Source organism: Vipera ursinii (assembly GCF_947247035.1).
Source record: "Vipera ursinii genome assembly, chromosome: Z".
NCBI classification, from domain to species: Eukaryota; Metazoa; Chordata; class Lepidosauria; order Squamata; family Viperidae; genus Vipera; species Vipera ursinii.
Window position 1 is genome coordinate 14,262,639 of NC_139517.1, and position 22,904 is coordinate 14,285,542.

The 22,904-nt window shown below is 44.1% G+C and overlaps 2 protein-coding genes across 8 annotated transcripts; one reads left to right on the top strand and one right to left on the bottom strand.

Annotated features, from left to right (window-relative positions):
- Nucleotides 1–1,606: 1,606 nt before the first annotated feature.
- On the top strand, nucleotides 1,607–8,604 carry SLX1A (SLX1 homolog A, structure-specific endonuclease subunit). Of its 4 annotated transcripts, XM_083377298.1 has the most exons (7): nucleotides 1,727–1,917; nucleotides 3,979–4,185; nucleotides 4,750–4,801; nucleotides 5,441–5,770; nucleotides 6,343–6,476; nucleotides 6,731–6,818; nucleotides 7,504–8,604. In XM_083377298.1, the coding sequence occupies exons 2-7, from the start codon at nucleotides 4,013–4,015 to the stop codon at nucleotides 7,531–7,533; spliced, it is 807 nt and encodes a 268-aa protein (XP_083233424.1). In that variant the 5' UTR covers nucleotides 1,727–1,917; nucleotides 3,979–4,012; the 3' UTR covers nucleotides 7,534–8,604. The 4 variants fall into 4 exon arrangements, with proteins under 4 accessions (XP_083233423.1, XP_083233422.1, XP_083233424.1 ...); XM_083377297.1 differs by lacking the exons at nucleotides 1,727–1,917; nucleotides 7,504–8,604 and adding an exon at nucleotides 1,607–1,679 and having other exon boundaries at nucleotides 6,731–6,886; XM_083377296.1 differs by lacking the exons at nucleotides 1,727–1,917; nucleotides 7,504–8,604 and adding an exon at nucleotides 1,609–1,688 and having other exon boundaries at nucleotides 6,731–6,886.
- LOC310649042 (zinc finger and SCAN domain-containing protein 16-like) lies at nucleotides 7,557–21,185 on the bottom strand. Of its 4 annotated transcripts, XR_014494202.1 has the most exons (9): nucleotides 21,055–21,185; nucleotides 20,449–20,604; nucleotides 19,669–19,749; nucleotides 18,160–19,096; nucleotides 16,440–16,560; nucleotides 13,122–13,427; nucleotides 12,953–13,037; nucleotides 9,624–9,705; nucleotides 7,557–8,412 (listed from the first exon to the last, which is right to left on the bottom strand). XR_014494202.1 is itself a non-coding variant. In XM_083377292.1 (8 exons), exons 4-8 carry the CDS (start codon nucleotides 18,970–18,972, stop codon nucleotides 9,690–9,692), a joined length of 1,341 nt encoding a protein of 446 aa, XP_083233418.1. In that variant the 5' UTR covers nucleotides 18,973–19,096; nucleotides 19,669–19,749; nucleotides 20,449–20,604; nucleotides 21,055–21,185; the 3' UTR covers nucleotides 7,559–9,689. The 4 variants fall into 4 exon arrangements, 3 of the variants coding, with proteins under 3 accessions (XP_083233420.1, XP_083233418.1, XP_083233419.1); XM_083377292.1 differs by having other exon boundaries at nucleotides 7,559–9,705; XM_083377294.1 differs by lacking the exon at nucleotides 19,669–19,749 and having other exon boundaries at nucleotides 7,558–9,705.
- Nucleotides 21,186–22,904: the final 1,719 nt, after the last annotated feature.

Consider the following 22,904-nt stretch of genomic DNA (forward strand, 5'->3'; position numbering starts at 1 on the left):
AGCCAATCAACGTGCAATACGTCACACCGGTGGTTTCGTTCCCTAGAGCAGGGGTAGGCAACCTCGGCTCTTTTATGACTCGTGGACTTCAACTCCCAGAATTCCTGAGCCAGCCATGGCTGGCTCAGGAATTCTGAGAGTTGAAGTCCACGAGTCATAAAAGAGCCAAGGTTGCCTACCCCTGCCCTAGAGCAACCAAACGAAGAGTGGCACGGCAGCTCAGCCGATTTCCAAAAGGCACGCTGGCTGAGGAATTCTGGGAGTTGAAGTCCACAAGTCATAAAAGGGCCGAGTTTGAAGACCCCTGCCCTAAAACCTTCTTGGTGGGGCCCTTGGTGCTCTCTGAGCTTGCTTGCGTTCTTGAAAGACGTTTCATTACCCAAACTAGGAAACATCATCAGTGCTAGTAAGGAGTGCGGTTTTTGCTGTCAGTTTATATTCTAGCGCGGCTTGCCACGCCCGTGTTGTTGGGGGAGATCTAAGAGATTCTTTGGTTGTGTTGTTTACTATTGGCTCTTTGGCTCTTTCTCGATTGGGGTATAGCTTATTTGATTGCTGGTATGAAGTTAACCTTGGACTTAATCTATGCTGATCTGGGCGCTGATTGCTAATGGAGAGCGGCTTGGGACTTTTTGTTCCTTTTTGGGCTGGGTGATAGCCTCTTTTGCATAGTCTGTAGATGTTAACGTCTATGTCAGGGGTAGGCAACCTCTGCTCTTTTATGACTCATGGACTGCAACTCCCAGAATTCCTGAGTCAGCCAAGCTGGCTCAGGAATTCTGGGAGTTGAAGTCCATGAGTCATAAAAGAGCCGAGGTTGCCTACCCTTGGTCTATGTGGTCTATTGAGGGCTGTGCTGAAAGGGCCGTTAAATGTGACTAAATTCGCTTAAACAGACCAGCGCAAGTGTCTTAACAAGGAATTAAATCACGATCACAACAGTGCTTTCCATCCAGAATAAGGGCTGATTTATCAGTGCCATAATAAATCAGTGCGTCAAACTTCTAGAAATTCTCTAACGTTTTTGGACTTGGCTTGGTCTAGGATGGATTAAACTTTCTTTGCAAGTCTACGTTAAATGTATAGACTTGGACTACAACCAGTATTATTTATTTATTGATTGATTGATTGATGGGATTTATATCCCGCCCTATCTCCCGAAGGACTCAGGGCGGCTAACAACAAAACATATAATAAGTACAGAAATTAAGATAAAAATAAAATTAAAATCATCTGTGCAATAAATTAAAATTAAAAACTAAAAATAAATTAAAAATTGTAAATATAATTAATTAAAATGTCTGTCAGTCCAGGTCAGCCTGGTGGAAAAGGAGTGTTTTGAGGCCGCAGCGAAAGGATTGGAGTATACAAGACACATACATATAATTTGTTAAAAGTTAATATATATATATATATATATATTTAAAAAAATCTAAGTTTATACTGTGACTCAGGTCACACTTGTTTTTTTAATGCCACCTCTATTAGCATCTGTAGAGTCCATTCCCGTAATTAGCTTGTCTTACGTTAATCCAGTTGTGGCACTGCATCGGTTTTTCCTTCTGTGGGCGGGACATCTCGCTGCCTTCGCCAATAGAATGTAAGCAAGGTATCATTTGAAGAAACGGTCAGTAGAGCGGAGAGGAATATTGCTAGGTAACGGTCTACCGGCTGCTGTGGTCGCGAGGGTAGGTAGATTCGAAAGGGGCGTGGCGACGAGAGCGTGGGAAGGCTGGGGCTGGAAAGGTGCAGGGCGTAATGGCAAATGTCTGCTTATTGGGCAGCATCGCTCAAGCCGCATCCGAAGGGGAAGGGGACTCTGCTGAGTAGTAGAAGCCACTACCGCTGCTTAAGCTATATGCAGGATTAGGTTTGCATTCCAGGGTCTGGGTTGCACAGCAGGCAGAAATTCAACAGGTACTGTTTCCCCACCCCTCCACTTGGCAATGCAAAAATTTCAGTTTCGGATATTTTGGTGAGGAATTCCCTGTTGGTTGGCAAAAATTCCCATGCTTTCTTCCTGCCATGAAGCTACAAAGGAGTCCGATTTGCGGTTCACCGTGCCCTTCCTGGCTGGTTTATGCAGCCCGGGAGAGGACACGCAGCTGGTTCCAGGCAGTTATATCGGCTTCTTTGAGTGAGGGTATCTTCCCCGCCGTCTTGAAGGAGGCGGTGGTGAGGCCTCTCCTCAAGAAGCCTGCCTTGGACCCAGCTGTATTGAACAACTTTCGTCCTGTCTCCAACCTTCGCTTTCTTGCGAAGGTTGTTGAGAGTGTGGTGGCGCATCAGCTCCCTCTGGTCCTGGATGAAGCGGATTATCTAGACCCGTACCAATCGGGTTTCAGGCCCGGGCACAGCACGGAGACGGCATTGGTCGCGCTGGTGAATGATCTCTGGAGGGCTCGAGACAGGGGGCATTCCTCTGTCTTAGTCCTATTAGACCTCTCGGCGGCTTTCGATACCATCGACCATGGTATCTTGCTGCGGCGTCTCAGGGGACTGGGAGTGGGAGGCACAGTTTTACAGTGGTTCTCCTCCTATCTCTTGGGACGTTCGCAGTCGGTGTTGGCAGGGGGGCAGAGGTCGACCGCGAGGTCTCTCATTTGTGGAGTTCCTCAGGGGTCGGTCCTCTCGCCTCTCCTGTTCAACATCTACATGAAGCCGCTGGGTGAGATCATTCGTGGCTTTGGAGTTGGGTATCATCAGTATGCTGATGATACCCAACTTTTCTTTTCGACCCCAAACCACCCCAGTGATGCCCTCAACGTGATGTCCCGTGCCTGGAGGCGGTTCGGGTCTGGATGGGGAGGAACAGACTCCAGCTCAACCCCGACAAGACTGAGTGGCTTTGCATACCTTCATCCCGGGTTTACTCGGACATTCCATCTCTAGCTATGGGGGGTGAATCATTACCCCCCGTAGATAGGGCTCGCAACTTGGGGGTCCTCCTAGATTCACGGCTCACCTTGGAAGATCATATAGGAGCCGTGACTAGGGGGGCCTTCGCACAGGTTCGCCTGGTGCGTCAGTTGCGGCCCTATCTTAGCCGGGATGATCTATGCACAGTCACTCATGCGCTCGTGTCCTCTCGTCTGGACTACTGCAACGCTCTCTACATGGGGTTGCCCTTGAGGACCACTCGGAAGCTCCAACTGGTACAGAATGCAGCCGCGAGAGTGGTGTTGGGAGTCTCCCGATACTCCCACGTTACACCTCTGCTCCGTGAGCTGCATTGGTTGCCAGTTGCCTTCCGGGTGAGATTCAAGGTACTGGTAACGGTATTCAAAGCACTCCATGGCATGGGGCCGGAGTACCTCAGGGAACATCTGCTGCCGGCATCAAGCTCCCTGCGCCCTGTGCGTTCCCACAGAGAGGGCCTCCTCAGGGTGCCACCGATCAGAGAATGTCGATTGGTGGCCCCCAGGGGGAGATCCTTCTCTGTGGGCGCTCCGGAGCTGTGGAATCAGCTACCGGTAGAGCTCCGGACGGCGCCCGATCTTCGCTCCTTTCGTCGCGATCTTAAGACATTTCTGTTTGTACAAGCCGGCCTAGCCTGAGGGGGAGTATTGGGGTTGTTTTATCTCTCGCTTTTTAATTTTTTTGGGGGTTTTTAGCGTTGTATTTATATTGTTCTTAACTAGGGCTATTGTTTAATCCTGTTTTAATGTTTGTATTCGCTATTTTATTCTGCCCTGTGAACCGCCCTGAGTCCTCAGGGAGAAGGGCGGTATATAAGTGTTATTAAATTAAATTAAATTAAATTAAATTAAAATAACACGAGGGAGGGCTTAACTGCAGTTCCAGTAGCACCAGCTAGATGACTGTTAGCAAGGGATGCTGGGAATTGTAGTTCGAAAACATTTGTCAGCTATACCGATTCCCTGACAGACATCAGCCCTGTTTGTTGGATTCTGCTGATGGGTGGATACACTTATGGGCGTTCAGCTTTTCTAAGACTTGATTTCTTCTTTCATGTAGGTTTCTCCAGCTTGTTCCTCTCTTTGTGGAAGAAATGGTGGTGGAAGTATGTGGCTTCTTTGGGGTGTATCTACTATACTGCACCAACCCCCGTTACCAGGGACGGATCTACATTGGCTTCACTGTCAATCCCGAACGACGCATAGACCAACACAATGGTGGAAAGCGGTGTGGTGGGGCCTGGAAGACAAGTGGACGTGGGCCATGGTAAGATGCTGTGTTCGCAAATCTATCATGGGTTCCACATTTGTGAAGTGAAAATACAGCTTCTTCTCAGCCCCAACCAGATGTAGGGGGAAACCCTTGGGAAATTCTAGAGGAGTTTCCCAATTTTAGCCATTTTAAAATGTGGCCTTTTTAAATACCAGCAGGCATTCTGGGAGTTTGAAGTCGACATATCTTATATTGGGTAAGGTTGGGAAACGCTGCTCTATAGCAGAGGTCCCCAACCTTTTGGGCACCAGGACCAGTTTCATGGAGAAAGGTTTTTCCACCGACCGGAGAGTGCATGGTTTTGTATGCTGCCTGCATCCCACAGATGGGGCTGTTTTTTCTGCGGACCGGTTGCTGGCATGCCACAGCCTGGTACCGGTCCATGGAGCAGGAGTTGGGGATCCCTGCTCTATAGGAAACTGTTTTTTCACTATCTGGTTTTTCTCTTTTGTGATGAGATCTCAGTGAGGCCAAAAGTTCAAAAGGCTGGAACTGGAGCTTTCTGGGACAAATGTGTTGCTGTCCTTTTGAGCTTCATGCATTTCTCTCTTCTTGCAGGGACATGGTGTTGATTGTTCATGGTTTCCCCTCTGATGTGGCTGCTTTGCGCGTAAGGGACTTTTCAGTACTTATTTTTTTTCTCCAGGATTCACAGAATATGGCAACCTAAAATGTGGTTAGCTAGCTTGAGGTTGTGTGTTTACCAAACTTAGTTTGTGATTCAGTATGTTGTGGGAACCCAGCCAGTTGAATATAGGTAGTCTTTTGACTTATAACCATTCATTTAGTGACTATTCAAAATTACAACAGTACTGAAAAAAGTAACTTAAAACCAATCCTCGCACTTACTGCTGTTGCAGGATCCACATGGTCATGTGATCAAAATTGGGTACTTGGCAACCAGCATGTATTTATGATGGTTGCAGTAACCCATGGTCATGCAATCACCATTTGCAACTTTCCCAACTGGCTTCCAACAAGCAAGGTCAATGTGGGAAGCTGGACTCCACTTAATGACTGCATGATTTGCTTAACCATGGCAAAAAAGGTGATAAAATTGCATGTAACTCACTTAACAACTGACTTGTTTAGCAATGGTCCCAATTCTGGTTGTAAGTTGAAGATTAGCTATAATTGAAAAAGCCACACATAAACCGTAAGAGTAGATGGGCAGATCTTCCCCTTCCGTTCATTCCTAAATTCCAGCAATCCCGTTTGATTTAATCTCTCGTCTCTTGTTAATTTCCAGTTTGAGTGGGCCTGGCAGCACCCTCACTCCTCCCGCCGTCTCACCCATGTCACCCGCCGCAGAACACGGGAGCGTCAGTTTGACTTCCACTTGCGTGTCTTGGCTCACATGCTGCAAACTGCTCCATGGTGCCGTCTGCCCCTCACCATACGATGGCTCAAGCAGGAGTACTGCCGAGAGTTCCCTCTAGGCTTGGAACCCCCCTTACACATGCCCATAGCCTTTGGGCCAGTTCGAGCTGTCAAAGACAGTGAACGTGCTGAGCCATTATCTCCAGAGGAACAAGTGGCGACCACAAAACATTGTAGTGTCTGTCTGAAGACCTTCCAGGTAACCATCAGGGATGCTGTGTTCTTTCCACAAACAAAAACTAGAGCAGGGGTCTTCAAACTTGGCCCTTTTATGACTTGTGGATTTCAACTCCCAGAATTCCTTAGCCAGGCACGCTGGCTGAGGAATTCCGGGAGTTGAAGTCCACAAGTCATAAAAGGGTCAAATTTGAAGACTCCTGGGCTAGAGGTTGAGTAGATCCTAAGAGGCAAGTTTGCTCTGACAAAATAGGAGCCGAGCTTCTATAAGATGCCTCCTCTAAGGCAGAATTGGATTTGAGCTGGAAGAAATAACTTTAACCAAGGAAGGGTGGGGAAGAACTGGACTTGGGGTCAAAAGATGGCGGCAGCCAGGGCTTTTTTTTCTCATTGAACACTCAGAACAGAGTTCCCGCACCTTTTTTGGACGGAACCTTGTTGGGTAGGCAAGGTGGGTTGTATAACATGTGTGAGTTCCGGCACCTTTTTCTTTTACAAAAAAAAGCACTGGCGGCAGCTAACCCTGTATTTGTTTGGGGAGCAGAAGTTTCCTCTGGATTGAAGTCCACTCTTTTCTCAAATTCCTCTCTGCAGGATGGGGACGAGGACATTCCCTTGCACTGTTTTCATTCAACTTGTACCATGGCTGCTCATATGTTTTGTCTGTCTCGTCTTTTCCTGGAAAAGGAGCCTAATCATATCCTGCCCATTGAAGGGCAGTGCCCGGGGTGAGCAATTTCTTCTGTGCATGGGGATATGTGAAAGAGGGGTAGATGTTGGTATTCTGTCCTTGTACCTGTTTCCCAATTATAAGCTCCATTTATTTGTTGGCTTTTATCCCACCTTTATTACTTTTTAACTAGCTCAAGGTGGTGAACATACCTAATAGCCTTCCTCCTCCTATTATCCCCACAACAGTGGCCTTTTATGCCTGATCTGAGACTAAAACTCACAATATCCTTGTTTTCCCCCTTTTCCTCAGCTGCAAGAATCTTATCCTTTGGGGAGATCTGATTCGTCACCATAAAGGTTGCTATGGTAACTTAGAGGCTGATCCCTCCTCCTCTCAGGTAAAACTCTTGCTGTTATTCCTAGACTTGTTTTATCTTGAAATGTTTATTTCCTGAATTAAGTTCAACAGTTTTATGTCCTGATTTAATTGAACCTTTGAATTCTGAGTTCATCTTTTCTTCTTTGGATCAATATTTTTCTTCACTATTGATAATAATTTTGGCTATAGCTTAGGCAAGCTGATACTTTTATCTTCTTTATTTTTCTCATATATATATATATATATATATGGGGGGGGATGCGGTGGCTCAGTGGGTTAGGACGCTGAGCTTGTCGATCAGAAGGTTGGCAGTTTGGCGGGTCGAATCCCGAGTGCCGCGTAACAGAGTGAGCGCCTGTTACTCGTCCCAGCTTCTGCCAACCTAGCAGTTTGAAAGCATGTAAAAATGCAAGTAGAAAAATAGGGACCACTACGGTGGGAAGGTAACAGCGTTCTGTGCGCCTTTGGCGTCTAGTCATGCCGGTCACACGACCACGGAGACGTCCTTGGACAAGCACTGGCTCTTCGACTTTGAAACGGAGATGAGCACCGGCCCCTAGAGTTGGAAACGACTAGCACGCAAGTGCGGGGGAACCTTTACTATCTATCTATATATCTATATCTATACCTATACCTATCTAGCTATCTATCTAGAGAGAGAACCTGCTTCACTTATGTCAAATATAATTACTTTTATGCTGCAGAAACACTGGGCTGATGAACTGCAACCGTGAAGGAGACCTTTAAAAAGTGACCAGGATCAGAGGATCTCAGCGTGGTGCACAGTTCAGCTTCTCTTAGTCTGATGTCCAAAAGTCTAGAAAACAGCTAAGCAAGGCTGGGGTTTCTGCTCGTGTTTTCCACTCCAGAATCATGTAACAAAATAATGTTTAATGTTATTAAGCGGAATAATTAAATTGAAGGACCTGAATGTTTATGGATTGAGAGACAGGAATCATGCTCAATAAACTTAAAATGACCACGTAAATAATATATCTATTGTTTTATACTGTATATATAGTGCATTGAATGCTTAAGTGGACTGTAAAAAAGACACTCTGGAGTGCAGAGAGATTCTTGAGATAACACATTACTGATTTTATATGGCCTTTTTCTCATTTATGCAAAGCATTTAACAAACACTTTCAGTAATTCTTACCATTTTCTTTTTAGCTTGGCATTAACCAAATATTGCAGATGAGAGGACTGAGTGCATAGTAGTTTGCCTAAAACCTCTAAATAAATTCATCAATTAAAAGTCCATCAGTTGAACCATCAAGGTAGAATTATGTTTTTAATGAAGTTAACTGACACGAGTCTTTGTTGATTATGATAGTGTACAAAATAAACTTGAAAGTTTGTATCATAAAGAGAGCAGTTATCTCATATATCCTAAAAAGGCAGCCATAGAAACTGAAGAATATATAAAAGACCATTCCTAGAAAATAAATATTCCCCACATAATGGCCACATGATCAAGCCATAAGATTTGAAGATACTCCAGATTTTATCTGTGGTGTACTGTTTTTAAAAAGGATCCAGCTTTGAAGAAAAGTCATTTTTTCCCTCTGATGTAAACTATATGCACTTAGTTAGAATAGGATTTTAAGAGCCTGAAAAGCCAAAATGATTTAACAATATATTAGAACAGATGTTTTGTGAAAATTAATTTATGAGTTCTGTAATCAAGTGTATTTAAGCAGTTTTCAGACTGTTTGTTAAAAGGGGAAACAACTTATCATGTAAACAAATGTTGCACTGGTTTTCTACTGTACAGAATAAAAACTGAATTATTAAATAGCCAAGTCAATTTCATTATTCCAACATGGCCAGTTGTGAGAAAGGCTGAGAGATGTCTTCAGCCCCCACTGGAAGGCCACAGTTTTCTAACCTTGCAGTAAAAGTGTGATTACTGCTAAGGATTTGCCAGAGAGCAATATAAAATCCATCACAGCAAGCACAATGTACAATGAGACCACTTCGCTTTCTGTTTTCCTATCTGGCCTTCTCTCCCCAAACTGCACTGCCAAACGTATACCTACATCTGAGCAGCTTGAGGTGCAAAAGGACTGAAGTCTCCATGATGGGAACACATTCTGGATATAAATTTGCATTTAAGAGCATACCAGGTCAGTGCTTCTTGATCAATCAATCATTCAATCAGTCTTGCCTCTAGCTTTAAAACTTGGAATTTCTTTTATCCTGAGTTAATGGTTAGTATCGCTTTTCCAGTGAGTTCCATCTCTTCATGGGTTAAATCTGTGGACTGCCTCCCCAAAATAGTTGGCAGGTATCTTTTTGCCAGCCTGCTCCATTACTAGAAGAGGTTTTGCCTTTAAATCTTACTTCCTGAATGAGCCTCATTTGTTTTGGGCACCGGTACAGCAAAGCAGGGAAAAGGATTTTTCTGATTTCACAAGGCTTTAGCTGATACAAAAATACTGATCAAAATTAGCTATTTTTCCCAGGAGCATCTACTCATCTATACTAAGGGTTGGATCAGTGACATGATGAAATACTCACTTCTAGCCAGCAAGCGGTCCAAAAATTCAAAATAAATAAACAGGAACTCCTCACTCCCATTCTGGATCAAGTAAAATGTGGATGAATAGTTTTGACTTGGATGAAGTCTTATCTTCACTGAATGGCATAAATATGTACAGATTCTCCTTTGTACTCTCAACAGAGTTGATTCCCCTGAGAGCGGTGTGTCTTTAGACACATTTTGTTCATATTCAAGATGTGGACAGCAAATAGGCATTATGCCACACCACTCCTACACCTGGTCTGGATTCCAAACCCTGCGGGACACAAACCAAGCTACCTTTATTCCCCCGTCATACAGGACTTCTCAATCTGTTGCACAAACTGGAAGCAGCAGATCCTTTTGTCAAGATCTTCCTTGGCTGCAAACAAAATGGAGGACAGATTATCAGAATAATAAGAAAATCAAGGCCGGCCCTCTTTCAAATGGGCCAGAATTTAAGCTGAAATTGGACAGCCTTTTAACATTTAGAAAAGGATCGAAGAGGACATTCAGAAAAAAAATGATCCAGCCCCTTAAAACAAAAGTGAAAAATTAGTTTGCACGTCATTCACTCATATACATTCCGAACTACTATTCTAGTACAGAAAGTCCTCGACTTATAGCCAGTTGCTTAGTGACTCTTCAAAGTTATGATGAACCCTCCAAAAGATACTTACAACCTGGTTTTGAAGTTCTGACATCGGGTTCCCCCTCCTGTGGTCACATGACTGCATTTATGGCTGTTTATAGCACTCCATGGTCACATGACTGTAATTTACGATGTTTTTGCTGGAAACTGCCATTTCCGGTTTTTTTTTGACAAAACCTGCCCCATAGCAAATGGGTTTGCTTAAAGACTATAGTGTTTGCCTAACAACCACATGAAAAAGGTAGTGAAATTCGGTCTTGACACGTGGTGACTTGCATTACAAGTTTCAGTGGGTTAGGACGCTGAGCTTGTTGATCAGATGGTCGGCAGTTTGGCGGGTCAAATCCCGAGTGCTGCGTAACAGAGTGAGCGCCTGTTACTCGTCCCAGCTTCTGCCAACCTAGCAGTTCGAAAGCACATAAAAATGCAAGTAGAAAAATAGGGACCACTCCGGTGGGAAGGTAACAGCGTTCCGTGCGCCTTTGGCGTCCAGTCATGCCGGCCACATGACCACGGAAACGTCCTCGGACAAGCGCTGGCTCTTCAGCTTTGAAACGGAGATGAGCACCGGCCCCTAGTCGGAAACGACTAGCACACATGTGCGGGGGAACCTTTACCTTTACCTTATAATTGCCAGACTCAATCATGGTTGTAACTTGTGGACTATCTGTCCTATTAGGTCTTTAACCAGATGCTCTAAAACAGACATGTCAAACTCAACGATGTCACATAACATCGCGTGACATATCGGGACTGTTTTGCCATTGCTGGCAATGGGGTAGGTGCGGTTCCCGTATGACGTGTCTGGCCCGCGGGCCGGCACTTTGACACCCCTGCTCTAAAAGCTCATCTGTTCTCTGATTCTAAAGATGCCAGAGGTTGAAACTAGGATGCAGAAGCCATTTTGGAAGAAAAAAGAAAAGCCACTTTTTCTGCTTCACCATACTTATAACACAGACTGCTATTAAGCCAAGTTTATAGATAGATCTGGCAGCATGCAATCATGCTAACTCGGTCTAATGCCACCATTTGGGGGAAATATGGATTTCCTACCCTCTTCTTCTGGTTTTGCTCAGCATCCATGATCCTTGTTCATAGAAAGCACTTGTAAGGTTCCTTTTCATCAAGGGCCCCTTCTCCATTAGCTAACCAGGCATCAGGCAAATATAATGGTTTGGCCACAGCAACTAATTTCTCTTGGGGGGGGGAAGAGAAGTACTTTGACTGACAGACAATAGCAGCAAATTTTGTAACCTTTTGTCTTATATTTCCAGTTCTGTTCATCACATATTGTTTCTTTGCGAAGATTAACTGGACAATGGAGGGCTATTAGCTCAGAAGTGTTCTGCATTTGCTGATTTTCTGGCCAGAAATTTTGTCTTAACAACTAACTTAAGGTGCTTTGGAATTAAAATGATTCGTCTCCTGCATCTGAATTGGCTGCATTTCTGGGGTGTATCCAATACAGTGTTTTTTCATCAAAACTCATGCTGGCTGGGGAATTCTGGGAGTTGAAGTCCACACCTCTTAAAGCTGCCAAGACTGAGAAACAGTGTTTTAATATGTGGTACATAAAAATAAAAAGGGACGCAGTGGCTCTGTGGGTTAGAACGCTGAGCTTGTCGATCAGAAGGTCGGCAGTTTGGCGGGTCGAATCCCGAGTGCCGCGTAACAGAGTGAGCGCCTGTTACTCGTCCCAGCTTCTGCCAACCTAGCAGTTCGAAAGCACATAAAAATGCAAGTAGAAAAATAGGGACCACTACGGTGGGAAGGCAACAGCGTTCCATGCACCTTTGGTGTCCAGTCATGCCGGCCACATGACCCCGGAAACGTCCTCGGACAAGCGCTGGCTCTTCGGCTTTGAAACGGAGATGAGCACCGGCCCCTAGAGTCAGAAACGACTCGCACACATGTGCGGAGGAACCTTTACCTTTTACATAAAAATAACCCAAATAAGTGTGTGAATCAGTCACAGCTCCTGTGTCCAATGAGGCCAAAAGACGCAAAAAAGACACTCAAGAGTAAAGCTGACTGATTATAGAGGAATTTACCTTCCTCTTTAATCAGACAACAATCCCCATCTCTCTTTTGCCTCATTAAAACAGGGGCAGGAATCCCGTAGCCCTCCAGGTGTTGCAGATTTCTACTGCCAGCATCCCTCACCATTCACAATGTTAGCTAGGTTATCCTAGGACTGTAGTTTGGGAAATTCTTGACATCCCCGTATTCCGCACTGGTTTTTCATTGGGCATTTGTTTCAATCTCCACCTGATGGCAACTTTGTAGCGCCAATGAAATGTTTTTTCTCTCCATCCTAATTAGTACAGCCTACCTCCTTCCTTTCTTCTGCAATCTGAACATTCCTTATTACAGTTATTTCTCAACCTTAATACAAACGGACTTCAACTCCCAGAATTCCCCAGGTAGCAATGCTGCTTGGGAAATTCTAGGAGTTGAAGTTCACATACGTTAAAGTTGCCAAGGTTGAGAAACACTGATTTACAACCATCCCTTAAGAAGAAAATGTCAATAAAGATTTACCAGGCTATGCTCCCCAACCTTTTTTGGCAACAGTGACCAATTCCGTGGAGAGAGTTTACCGTGGACGGGAGGGGGCGTGGTTTCACGTGCTGCTTGCATCCCACGGATGGGGCTTGCTTGTCTGCACAGCCCCATTTCTGGCATGCCAAGGCCCGATACCGGTCCACGGCCCAGGGGCTGGGGACCCCTGTTCTAAGTAACATGATGTTACCTAGCCTGGTGACAAAACATTTGGAAACTAAACAAGTTCGGAGAACAAACTACCACCAACATGCTCCTCCTGCCCACATTTCCTTTCAACTCGCATATCTATTATTTCTTTCTTAATTTTAGCTGTTGCTTTTACTCCCAAGAGCCCAAGATGGCCCACACGGGGGATTCAGTGAATCGCGAGTCTCCCAACCACACAACTGAGGGGAGGCAGAGGGATACCTACCACGAGTGGCGTCTCTGGTGATTCACAACATGTGAACGGCGTGTGAACCTCTTTCCGCAGTACGTGCACTGGTGAGGCTTCTCTCCTGAATGAATGAGGAGATGTTTTGTGAGGGTTGTGTTCCGGTTGAAGCTATTCCCACATTCTGGACATTGATACGGTTTCTCACCCGTGTGGATCCTTTCGTGCCTGATGAGATCCCACTTTTTCCGAAACCTTTTCCCACACTCCTTACACAGATGTCGTTTCATTTCGAGGTCGGTCGGGACTCCCCCAAACCCGTCGTCCTTCATCATCCTTGTGGAAAGGCTGCCTTTCGGCGGTCTTTCTGAATCACACTTGCTCACGTGAGATCTTCTGGGGGTGCTTTTTGGGAAAAGGACCTCTCCAAATTCTGGAGACCTCCATCCTCGTTCCTCTGCCTCCAACTCTCCTTGGTGCTCGTCCTTTGCCCCCATTCTGGCAAAATTGTCTTCTGATTGAAGAAAGACAAGTGACAGGAAAGACCAACATTTTATAGTTGCTACGTTCGGTTTATCAAGGTATGTAGTACGGCTAATTATTGACTTACAATTGTTCATTTAGCGACCGTTCAAAATTACCACAGCACGGAAAAAAGCCACTCATGACGGTTTTTCACGCTTACAACCAAAGCAGCCTCCCCACGGTCATGTGATCAAATCCAGATGCTTGGCAAATGGCATGTATTTATGATGGCTGCAGTGTCCTGGGGTCACGTGATCAGCTTGTGTGACCTTCTGACAAAGTCAACGGGGATGCCAGATTCACCTGACAGCCGTGTTGCTTGTTTAACAATTGCAGTGATTCACTTAAAAACGGTGGCAAGAAAACTCGTAAAACGGGCCGAAACTCACTGAACAACTGTCTCGCTTTGTAAAAGAAATGGACTCAACTGTGATCGTAAGTCAAGGACTACTTGTAAGAGCATTATATCTGTGGAATATCATTTCAGCTAATCAGAATGAGATATGTTGTTCTGGCAGAGGATACAATTCCTAAAATAAGTAAGTTGTGGCCCCTGTGTTAAATTTCAGCATAATGGGAAGCTCAACTTTACGTTGCTTATACGTTGGTTGTTGTTAGTTGTAAAGTCGTGTCCGACCCTTTGAGACCCCATGGAGAACGTTCCTCCAGGCCTTCCTGCCCTCTACCATCTTCTGGAGTCCATTTAGGCTCACGCCTACTGCTTCAGTGACTCCATCCAGACACCTCATTCTCTGTCGTCCCCTTCTTCTATTGGCCTCGATCTTTCCCAGCATTAGGCTCTTCTCCAGTGAGTCCTTCCTTCTCATTAGGTGGCCAAAGTATTTTGAGTTTCAGCTTCAGGATCTGGCCTTCTAAAGAGCAGTCAGGGTTGATCTCCTCTAGGACTGACCGGTTTGATTGCCTTGCAGTCCAAGGGAGTCTTCTCTAGCACCATAGTTGCTTATACATAAAATCATTTAAAAAATATATAAGGGCAGCATTGAACAATTTAAGCTGTTTCACATTCTACACTGGGATGTCAAACTTAAAAACAGTCAGAAGGCCCGTTCCTCATCCAATGTTTTATGTCAAATTTGTCCTCTTTCAAGAACAAGGTTTCTTTTCTCCATTTTGGTGTAATTTTATCCTTAATGTTCATCTCACTTCCATTCAATTGTCTTACCTTCAATGATTTCACCGCCATTCACCCTGAATGAGGAGAGGCAGTCCCACTTTTATGCTTCAAGATGGATTGATCCCCCCCCCCCTTTCTGGGGTTGTATATCCCAAAACCTCTCTGGAAATCTTAAGGGTATCACAAAGCTTATCTATCCAGAGCCCTTTGTATGTTTTGCATTAAAAACCAGCCGGGAGAATTTTATTAGAGATTAAGGCCAGACTTTCCCTCGATACTCTCATGTAATTTTCTCCTTTAATTGCTCTTCCCTCTTGCTTCATACAGGTAGTCCTCAACTTAAGCCCCAAATTTTTGTTGCTAAGACATTCTGTTAGTTGAGTTTTGCCCCATATTAAGACTCTTCTTGCCACAGTGGTTAAGTGAATCATTGCAGTTGTTAAGTTAGCGACGGTGGTTAAGTGCACTTGCCTTCCCCACTGACTTTGCTTATCAGAAGGTCGCCAAAGGTGATCACATGACCCCAGGATGCTGCAACCGTCATAAATATGAACCAGTTGCCAAGCATCCAAATTTTGATCATGTGATCCGAGGGATGCTGCAATGGTCGTGTGAAAAATGGCTGTAAGCCACTTTTTTCAGTGCCATCCTTTGTAATTTTGAAGAGTCACTAAATGAACTGTTGTAACTCAAGGACTACCTGTACTAGCAGCCAACTGCTTTATTCCTTAAAAGCAAGGTTACTTTTAAATTTTTTTTGTAGGATAGAGTCAGATACTGTAAATAGTCCTTGACTTACGATCCCAATTGGGACCAGAATCTCCACTGCAAAGCAAGGTGATTAAGTGAAGTGTGGCCAATTTTACTACCTGTTTGCCATGGTTGTTAAGCAAATCACTGCTGTTGTTAAATGAATGACACAGTTATTAAGCAAATCTGGCACCTCCCACGGATGGCTTGTTGGGAGCCAGATGGGAAGGCTGCAAATGCACGTGACTCCAGAATGCTGCAACTGTTGTAAATGCATACTGGTTGCCAAACCTCCAAATTTTGATGACATGACCGCAGGGATGCTGTGATGGTCATAAGAGTGAGGACTGGTCATAAGACACTTTTTCCAGTGCCATCGTCACTCGTGAACGGTTGCTGAACGAATGATTCTACGTCGAAGACTACCTGTACTGAGCCACATTTTTTAATCCATTCCTTTTCTCAGAAGGTTTGAGAGAAGAAATTAATCGAGGATCCAAGCTAAGGGTTAACACAGAAACCAGACTGTAACACTGTAGTGTAAAACGCAAATAAAAAAAGTCCTTTCTTTCTGAAAAACCTTCATTATGATTACTTTGCAAACAATCCCCCTTTTCTATAAGGAGAAGAGCTAATTATATTTATGTCAATTATTTCAAGCCTCTGAATAATCAAATTGAATGTCCTGTCCTTGTAAATAAGTGGAAGGCTGCTTTAAGTAACATGAAATTCATTTCCTGTTGTATTAAAAAATTGCACTCAAATTGCATAGGGATTTTTTTTGGTAATATCGACAATATTTGGGAATTATAAAGACATCAAGAATCATAGATTTTGGAGGCATGGTGAAATAACAGAGCAGGTCTTGACTTCTAGCAGTGGTTTGCTGAAATGTACTGTTAGCCAATCTCTGATTATTATTTTTTTCCAACAAAGAGGCAATGAAGAATTTTGAGCAATATGCTCAAATCTTTTTGGAATTCTTTTGTTCAAACTTAATTTTCCAAGGCTTCCCCTTCTTTTTTATGATAATCATTGAGCATTGCATTATGTAGTAACACTGTTGGAACATATAGTTTTCTTTTGATATATAGTTTAATAAAATAAAACAGTTACCTTGAGAAATACTATTTTCACTGACAACCTGTTTATTTTCTTTGTGGAGATGTTTTGCTTCTGACTGGGCCTGATCTACAGTGGGAGAATTAACTATCACCATCTCAATTGGTACAGTTACCTGAAACAAGGATAAAGAGACAAGGTTAGAGTAGCTAATTCAAGGATAGGATATATGTTAAGAGCTGTGGGCATCTGTGCTGGATACAAGGGATAGGGCTTTGAAACTGATGCTGAGTGCAGAACTTTTCACACTAACTTGACACATTAGTCAAGTTTCTAGTCTTTACTGATGCACAAAGAAAAGCACTGCCCATACATATAACAAAATTAAAACTAGGCAGAAAAGATGGGATATGCAGTATAGTATGTGATTCCTCAATAATCAAAACAAATAAATAGTGATTGCTGTAACAAGCACTGCAATCACACCAAACAATGCAGATAAGTTTGTTGAAGAGTTCCTCCCACAACCTACCCAACGTGGCTCATTTACACATAGAAATGGTGTATACACCTACAACTTTAGTAGCTTCATCAGCATGGAAATACATACTGGTTTGCCTAGTATCTTCCGGCCAATCATAACTGATTACAAACAGAATATCAGTTAATTTTAAAGGTTTGGTTTGCCCTTCCCATTTTTTTTTTATTCCATTTATATCCCGCCCTTCTCCGAAGACTCAGGGCGGCTTACAAGCTTAGCAGTAGCCTTCATTCTATGTATATGCCTGCTTATTAGGGCTTTCACACACACCCCAAGCGGCATTATTACAAAGTCAGCTTAATTGCCCCCAACAATCTGGGTCCTCATTTTACCTACCTCGGAAGGATGGAAGGCTGAGTCAACCTTGAGCCTGGTGGGATGTGAACCTGCACTAATTGCAGGCAGCTGGTGTTACTTAAGGAGGCATTAGCCCACTGCTCCACATGCTGCTTTTTGAATTGGGTAGGCAATTTTCTTCATTCTTTGCATGCATATAGATAAGTCTGTGTGTATGTTTGAATGTGTATACTCTTTTTCAGAAGAGTCTTATAAGAAACCATAATTTATTATGCACCTTTTGCAATAAAGGGTAGCCCTTGAATTATGACTGTAATGGAGCCTGCCCTTCAGTTTAGAACCACTTATGATGGTTCTAAACCTGATCTTATAACCTTTTTTGTGGAAGTCATTAAGTGAACCAACAGTTTCACTATGAGCAGTTTTGCCAAAAACTGGATGTAAATGCCAGAGTTTGGCAAAAACTGTCATAAAATGCAAATATGGCCCAGTTGCTAAGTATGCAATCACATGACGGGGAGGATCAAATCTGTGGGGAGGATCAAATCTGCGTTCTAAGTATCCCCAGGTAGTTCCTTCGGAACTTGGAAGAGTTGTTAAGCAACCTGTTGTAAGTTAATGGTTTTGGGGTGTGCTAATTGCCTAATTCTTTAGCAGTTTACAAGGGTAGAACAATACACATTTCTTCATATTAGCATGTGTATGAGTACGTATGTATAAATACACTTTATGCATGCATATGTATTATTTTTTAAAAAATCTCCTATAACTGAACTTTACTCCTGAACTTTGTGAAGTTTTCTTAGCAAGAGATCGGGAGTGGTCTGTCACTGCCTTTTTCTAGGCTCTCGTTTTCAAATTACAGCCCTGACTTTTCTTGGTCTCCCGTGGCAGCAAAATGAGCTTTCCCTTTTGCCTACCCTGGAGGGTCCTCACCTGTTGGGCCCACTTCTCCGTCTCCTGCTGCTCCTGCAGGTACTCCTCTGCCAAGGCCACCGCTCGATTGCACGTCTCCGGACCGCGCTCCCTAATCCAGTCCTGCATTTCCTGTGGAAGGATGACAAGGAACTGCTCCAAGATAAGCAGATCCAGGATTTGCTCCTTGCTCTGGCCTTCGGGCCTCAGCCAGCGGTGACAGAGCTCCTGCAGTTGATGAAATGCCATCCGAGGCCCATCGGCAGCCAGGTAGCAGAAATGCCTGAAACGCTGGCGGTGCGCCTCGATGGCGAGGTAGTCATCCAGCCTCAGAATGGCCACCTTCACCTTCCCATAATCAGCTTTGTCTTTTGCATCCAGGCTGAAATAGGCCTGCTGAGCTTGTCCGCTAAGGACCGGCACAAGACGAGTCACCCACTCTTCCCGTGGCCATTGGGAAGCATCCGCCACGCGTTCAAAGGTGGCCAGGTAGGCCTCGGTGCTGCCCCCTTGAGTCAAAGGAGGCAGCTGCAGGCTGTCCCAGACTGGAGTGGTGAAGGGAGCAGGCACCACCTCTAGCACCCTTTGCCACTGGCACTCCCAGCTTTGCGGTGGCTCTTCCGCCAGCTCCTGCTTCACCCTGGATGCCCCTCTTGGGAAATCTTCACTGGTTTCAGGTGGAATGGTGGCAAGGCCTTTTCCCTCTCCCTCTTTTGCACTGTCATCTGCTTGGCAGGGAATTTCCATTTTCACTGGGACCTGCAAGGGACATCTCATGTCCTCTACTTCTTTTGAAAGAGCAGCCATGTTGTTTGGGTGTTTCTGTGTAGCCATTTTGTGGCCCGAGGAGCTGCCAACGGAGCAGTTGTGTCTCTGCTGGAGCCTCTCTCAAAGCGCTCTTGGGCCAGACTTCGGCAGGGGCTACTGAAATCTGTAACAAGGCAGTGTGGGCATATTCCTGTCAGAAAAAAATGGGAGACTGATAGTTTTTTCTTTTAAAAAAGAAGTCTTTTAATGTAAGATTATTTTTGATTTATGCCACCAAATTTCCTTGGTTACCATTTAAAGTTTGCATTATAGCTTTGATGCAATGCTTTGCCCTCAACATTCTCTTCATACCTTTTTTTTAAAATGGCACTTGATTGTATTTGGTTAAGATTTATTCATAATCACCCCTCAGGTGAAAATTTTCGGCTGCCATCGTTACCATTAAGGCAGTGTTAGTTAGAAGAGACTCTGCAGGGGAGGGGATAACCATAAACACTGACAAATTCATACAGCCTTTTAATTATTCCCAATGTAGTAGACATTCATCAAATCTATCAGATACAGTTCCTTAGGTGCTCTGACTACACACCAAAAGCATGTAAATAAAACTGCAGCTAGGTGAAATTTATCTGGTTACCTTCTTAGCAGCACAAAAATACTAAACCTAGAGAAGAATGAGCTGCAAATGAAAGAGAAAACAAGTAATAATACTATAGATAGGTCTCATACTTTAAAAAAAATGCAAATAAGGATTTAGGGTACCAGAGAAAATGCTGCTGGCTTTCTATTTGCAGGGACGCAATCTCTTCTGTCGCCTTATTCTGCTTCCCATTTATTCTTTATCTTTTAAAAAAAATCAACAATCCATGAGGTTATCCATAAAGAATGAGGTCAGTTCCCTGCCCCAAGGCTCTTACAATCTAAAAATAAGGAGGGAAAGAACTAGGAAAAGAAACAGCACAAGAAAACAATATGAAGTTATTTCAAATGTAGATAGATGATCTTCGTTATATGAGTTAGGGGAGGAGGGTCATGTCCCAAAGCTTTTGGGAAAGAGCAGAAGATAGGTAAGTATTCTGATCCTGTCACAAGGCAAAAAAAAGGCGAAAGCATCTGAAATGGTTGAGAGGAATGAACACACAAGACAGGCACATCTTGAGAGAGAGAGAGGGAAGCAATACTGACAGTCGAAGATTACACTATTTAATAATAATAACAACCAACTGCCACACCCTCTTTTCCATGCAAAAATGAAAGAAAGAAAAAAAATGCAACATGATTTTTTTTTTAGGGCCACGAAAATACACGAGGAAAGCAGAAAACAAAATAAACCGGGGGCTGGTGAAGGTTATATCACGACCATTGCCAGCTACCATTAGCCCCGGGCTGGCTTAACGAAGCGGGCCGAGATCACCGTCCCGAGTCTTCCTCCGACACGGACGCGATCCTTTTAGCAAGGCAGTTTTGGGAGGAGAGGGGTTAAATTGGGGTAAAAAAAACACCCCCTCCCATAGAGTCAGTGGAAGGGCCCTGCTGGCTCACCTTTCGCTTTCATGCAGCCTACCTCGCGCTTCCCTCTCGCCTCCGAATGCAGCGGAAGAGCGGACTGCACCACTTCAGGACACGAATGGGGAAGCGCACACTTTTCAACGCTGGCGCTGCCCAAACCAGCTCGCCAGTCTCCCTGCAAGCAGAAAGCTAACCCAACAAGGAGAGAAAGCGAGGGGAAAAGCTTTGATTTCCGGCCTTGGCGATGCTCGACTTGCAGGGAGCTGCTTTGGCTTGGTTTTCCAAGCAAAAGCAAGCCAGCATCTTCCACCTGCAGGCTTTGCACTGTATAGCACGGTTCTTTCCCCCCCTCCCCCAACCCCGCCTAAAACTAGCGCGAATCAACCTAGGAAGACCCGAATCTTTCGTGCACGCCCTTCCAAAGGTTGGAAAGACACGCGTGCATTTATCGGGGCAAGCCCCAAAGGAACTTCAAGCGGGCCCGCTCGGCCCCCCCCCCAAAAAAGGCGACCCTCCCGCGATCCAAAAAAAAGCCTCTCGATCCCAAGAACCACGTGGCTGGTGGAGGGAGGCAAAGTGAGGCGTCTTCCTAGTTTCTCCAGCCCGCTTCGCCTCTCTTTCTCCTTGCCCGGGACTCACCGCTGTGCGGCTCCCCTGGAAGAAATAAAGGGGTTCAAATCGAAGGCCACGTTCCATTTCTTTCCATCTTTGGACGGAACGGGAAAGCGTGGTCGCATCTTGCATCCCCCTCCCTTTGGATGGCGCTCGCCGAGCCACTCTAGGAGCTTGGCTGTGGCGTTTATTTTTTTTAACCCTTTCGTGATTGCAATAATAGACCAAGGGTAGGCAACCTCGGCTCTTTTATGACTCGTGGACTTCAACTCCCAGAATTCCTGAGCCAGCATGGCTCAGCTTGGAAACCTCTCCCTTTTCCCTCAGCGTGGCTGGCTCAGGAATTCTGGGGGTTGAAGTCCATGAGTCATAAAAGAGCCAAGGTTGCCTACCCCTGCAATAGACCAAGGGTAGGCAACCTCGGCTCTTTTATGACTCATGGACTTCAACTCCCAGAATTCCTGAGCCAGCATGCTGGAAGAAATAAGCATGCTGGCTCAGGAATTCTGGGAGTTGAAGTCCATGAGTCATAAAAGAGCCGAGGTTACCTACCCCTGCAATAGACTGTACTATAAAGCTGTGTTTTTCAACCTTGACCGTGTAAAAATGTGTGAACTTAAGCTCTCAGAATTCCCCAGCCAGCATGGCTGGCTGGGGAATTCTGGGAGTTGAAGTTCACACGTATTTATACGGCCAACTTTGAAAAAAAACCTGATGTAAACCTTCAGGAAGCGTATGGCCACAGTAACCAAGGTTTTCATGACTCAGTAACTTAATGATTTCAGAAACTTAGGACAGCACAAGTGAAATGCTCTCTGGCCGATGCCTTTGGATTCAGCTGCACTTGTAACACTCAGCCTGAAGGAATTCTATGGCTATTTGGGGATGTTGGGTGAGAGTTCATTAAAAAAAATAATTTTATTAAATATTACCATTGAATATTAGGAATGAACGCAAACTAAAAAGAAGTAAAAGGAATGGAAAGAAAAATAGAAAAGAAAGAAAAATAATAAAGGAAAAATATGTGAAGAAATGACTTATTCCTTCCTAACAAGTATATGCATTTTAGTAACTTATCACCTTCTCTTAAAATACAACAAATGATAACTTCTTCCCACATCTCATCTCTTATTTGTAAGCAAATGTAAAGGTGGCCAATTGATCCCAGTTAGTAAAAGTCCAGTAAAGGTAACCAGAGATAACATCCTAATTTAACCTGGATCAAATAAACCAACTTTATATTCCTTTTACTTTTAACAATCTTGATTTTTAATCCATTCAGATACTGGATTTCTTTTCATTTTTTCTTTCTTCCTCTCATAAAATCCTTCAAAACTTTAACAAGACTTTCCTTAAAAATCCAGTATAGGAAAGTTATCCAGGTCACTTTAGGTTTTTTTTTATTATTTGTGTATCCTTTCTAATATTAAGACCTCAGCTGGTATTCATTATATATGCAGTAGTTCACCTTTCAAATCTATCTCAGATTTGTCCAGTAAAACGTGCCTCTTCTATAATATCTTATAAACACAGTCTATCTATAATAGCGGAGATATTTAAAAAAACAAAAACAAAAAAACTTAGGGGTCCATTGCCCATGCTGACTGGAGAATTTTGGGAGTTGAAATCCACATAGCTTAAAGTAGCCAAGGTTGAAAAAAAATCACCCAAAATGTACTTGGCCCCACCATTGTATATGGTTATCTGGGGAGAGTTTTATCAGTCTTATAGAAAACAGTTCCAGAGTTGTGAAGGCAAGATATAGAATAGTGAATACCAAAATACCAGAAGCAAATTCCAATCAAATGTTAACATTGTTGAGCTGGAAAATGTTATTTACATCACTGATTCCAGATTCACACTCAGGGCAGGAATCT

Excerpts from the sequence above, each read along its gene's own strand:
- SLX1A (XM_083377297.1), top strand. The coding sequence starts at position 4,013 with ATGGTGGTGGAAGTATGTGGCTTCTTTGGGGTGTATCTACTATACTGC. Across the intron at positions 5,771-6,342 it reads TCTGTCTGAAGACCTTCCAG|GATGGGGACGAGGACATTCC; the intron begins GTAACCATCAGG and ends TCCTCTCTGCAG. Across the intron at positions 6,477-6,730 it reads ATTGAAGGGCAGTGCCCGGG|CTGCAAGAATCTTATCCTTT; the intron begins GTGAGCAATTTC and ends CCTTTTCCTCAG.
- LOC310649042 (XM_083377294.1), bottom strand. The coding sequence starts at position 18,972 with ATGGCTACACAGAAACACCCAAACAACATGGCTGCTCTTTCAAAAGAA. Across the intron at positions 13,428-16,439 it reads TGAAAATAGTATTTCTCAAG|AAGACAATTTTGCCAGAATG; the intron begins GTAACTGTTTTA and ends TTCTTCAATCAG. Across the intron at positions 13,038-13,121 it reads GCACGAAAGGATCCACACGG|GAGAGAAGCCTCACCAGTGC; the intron begins GTGAGAAACCGT and ends TCATTCATTCAG.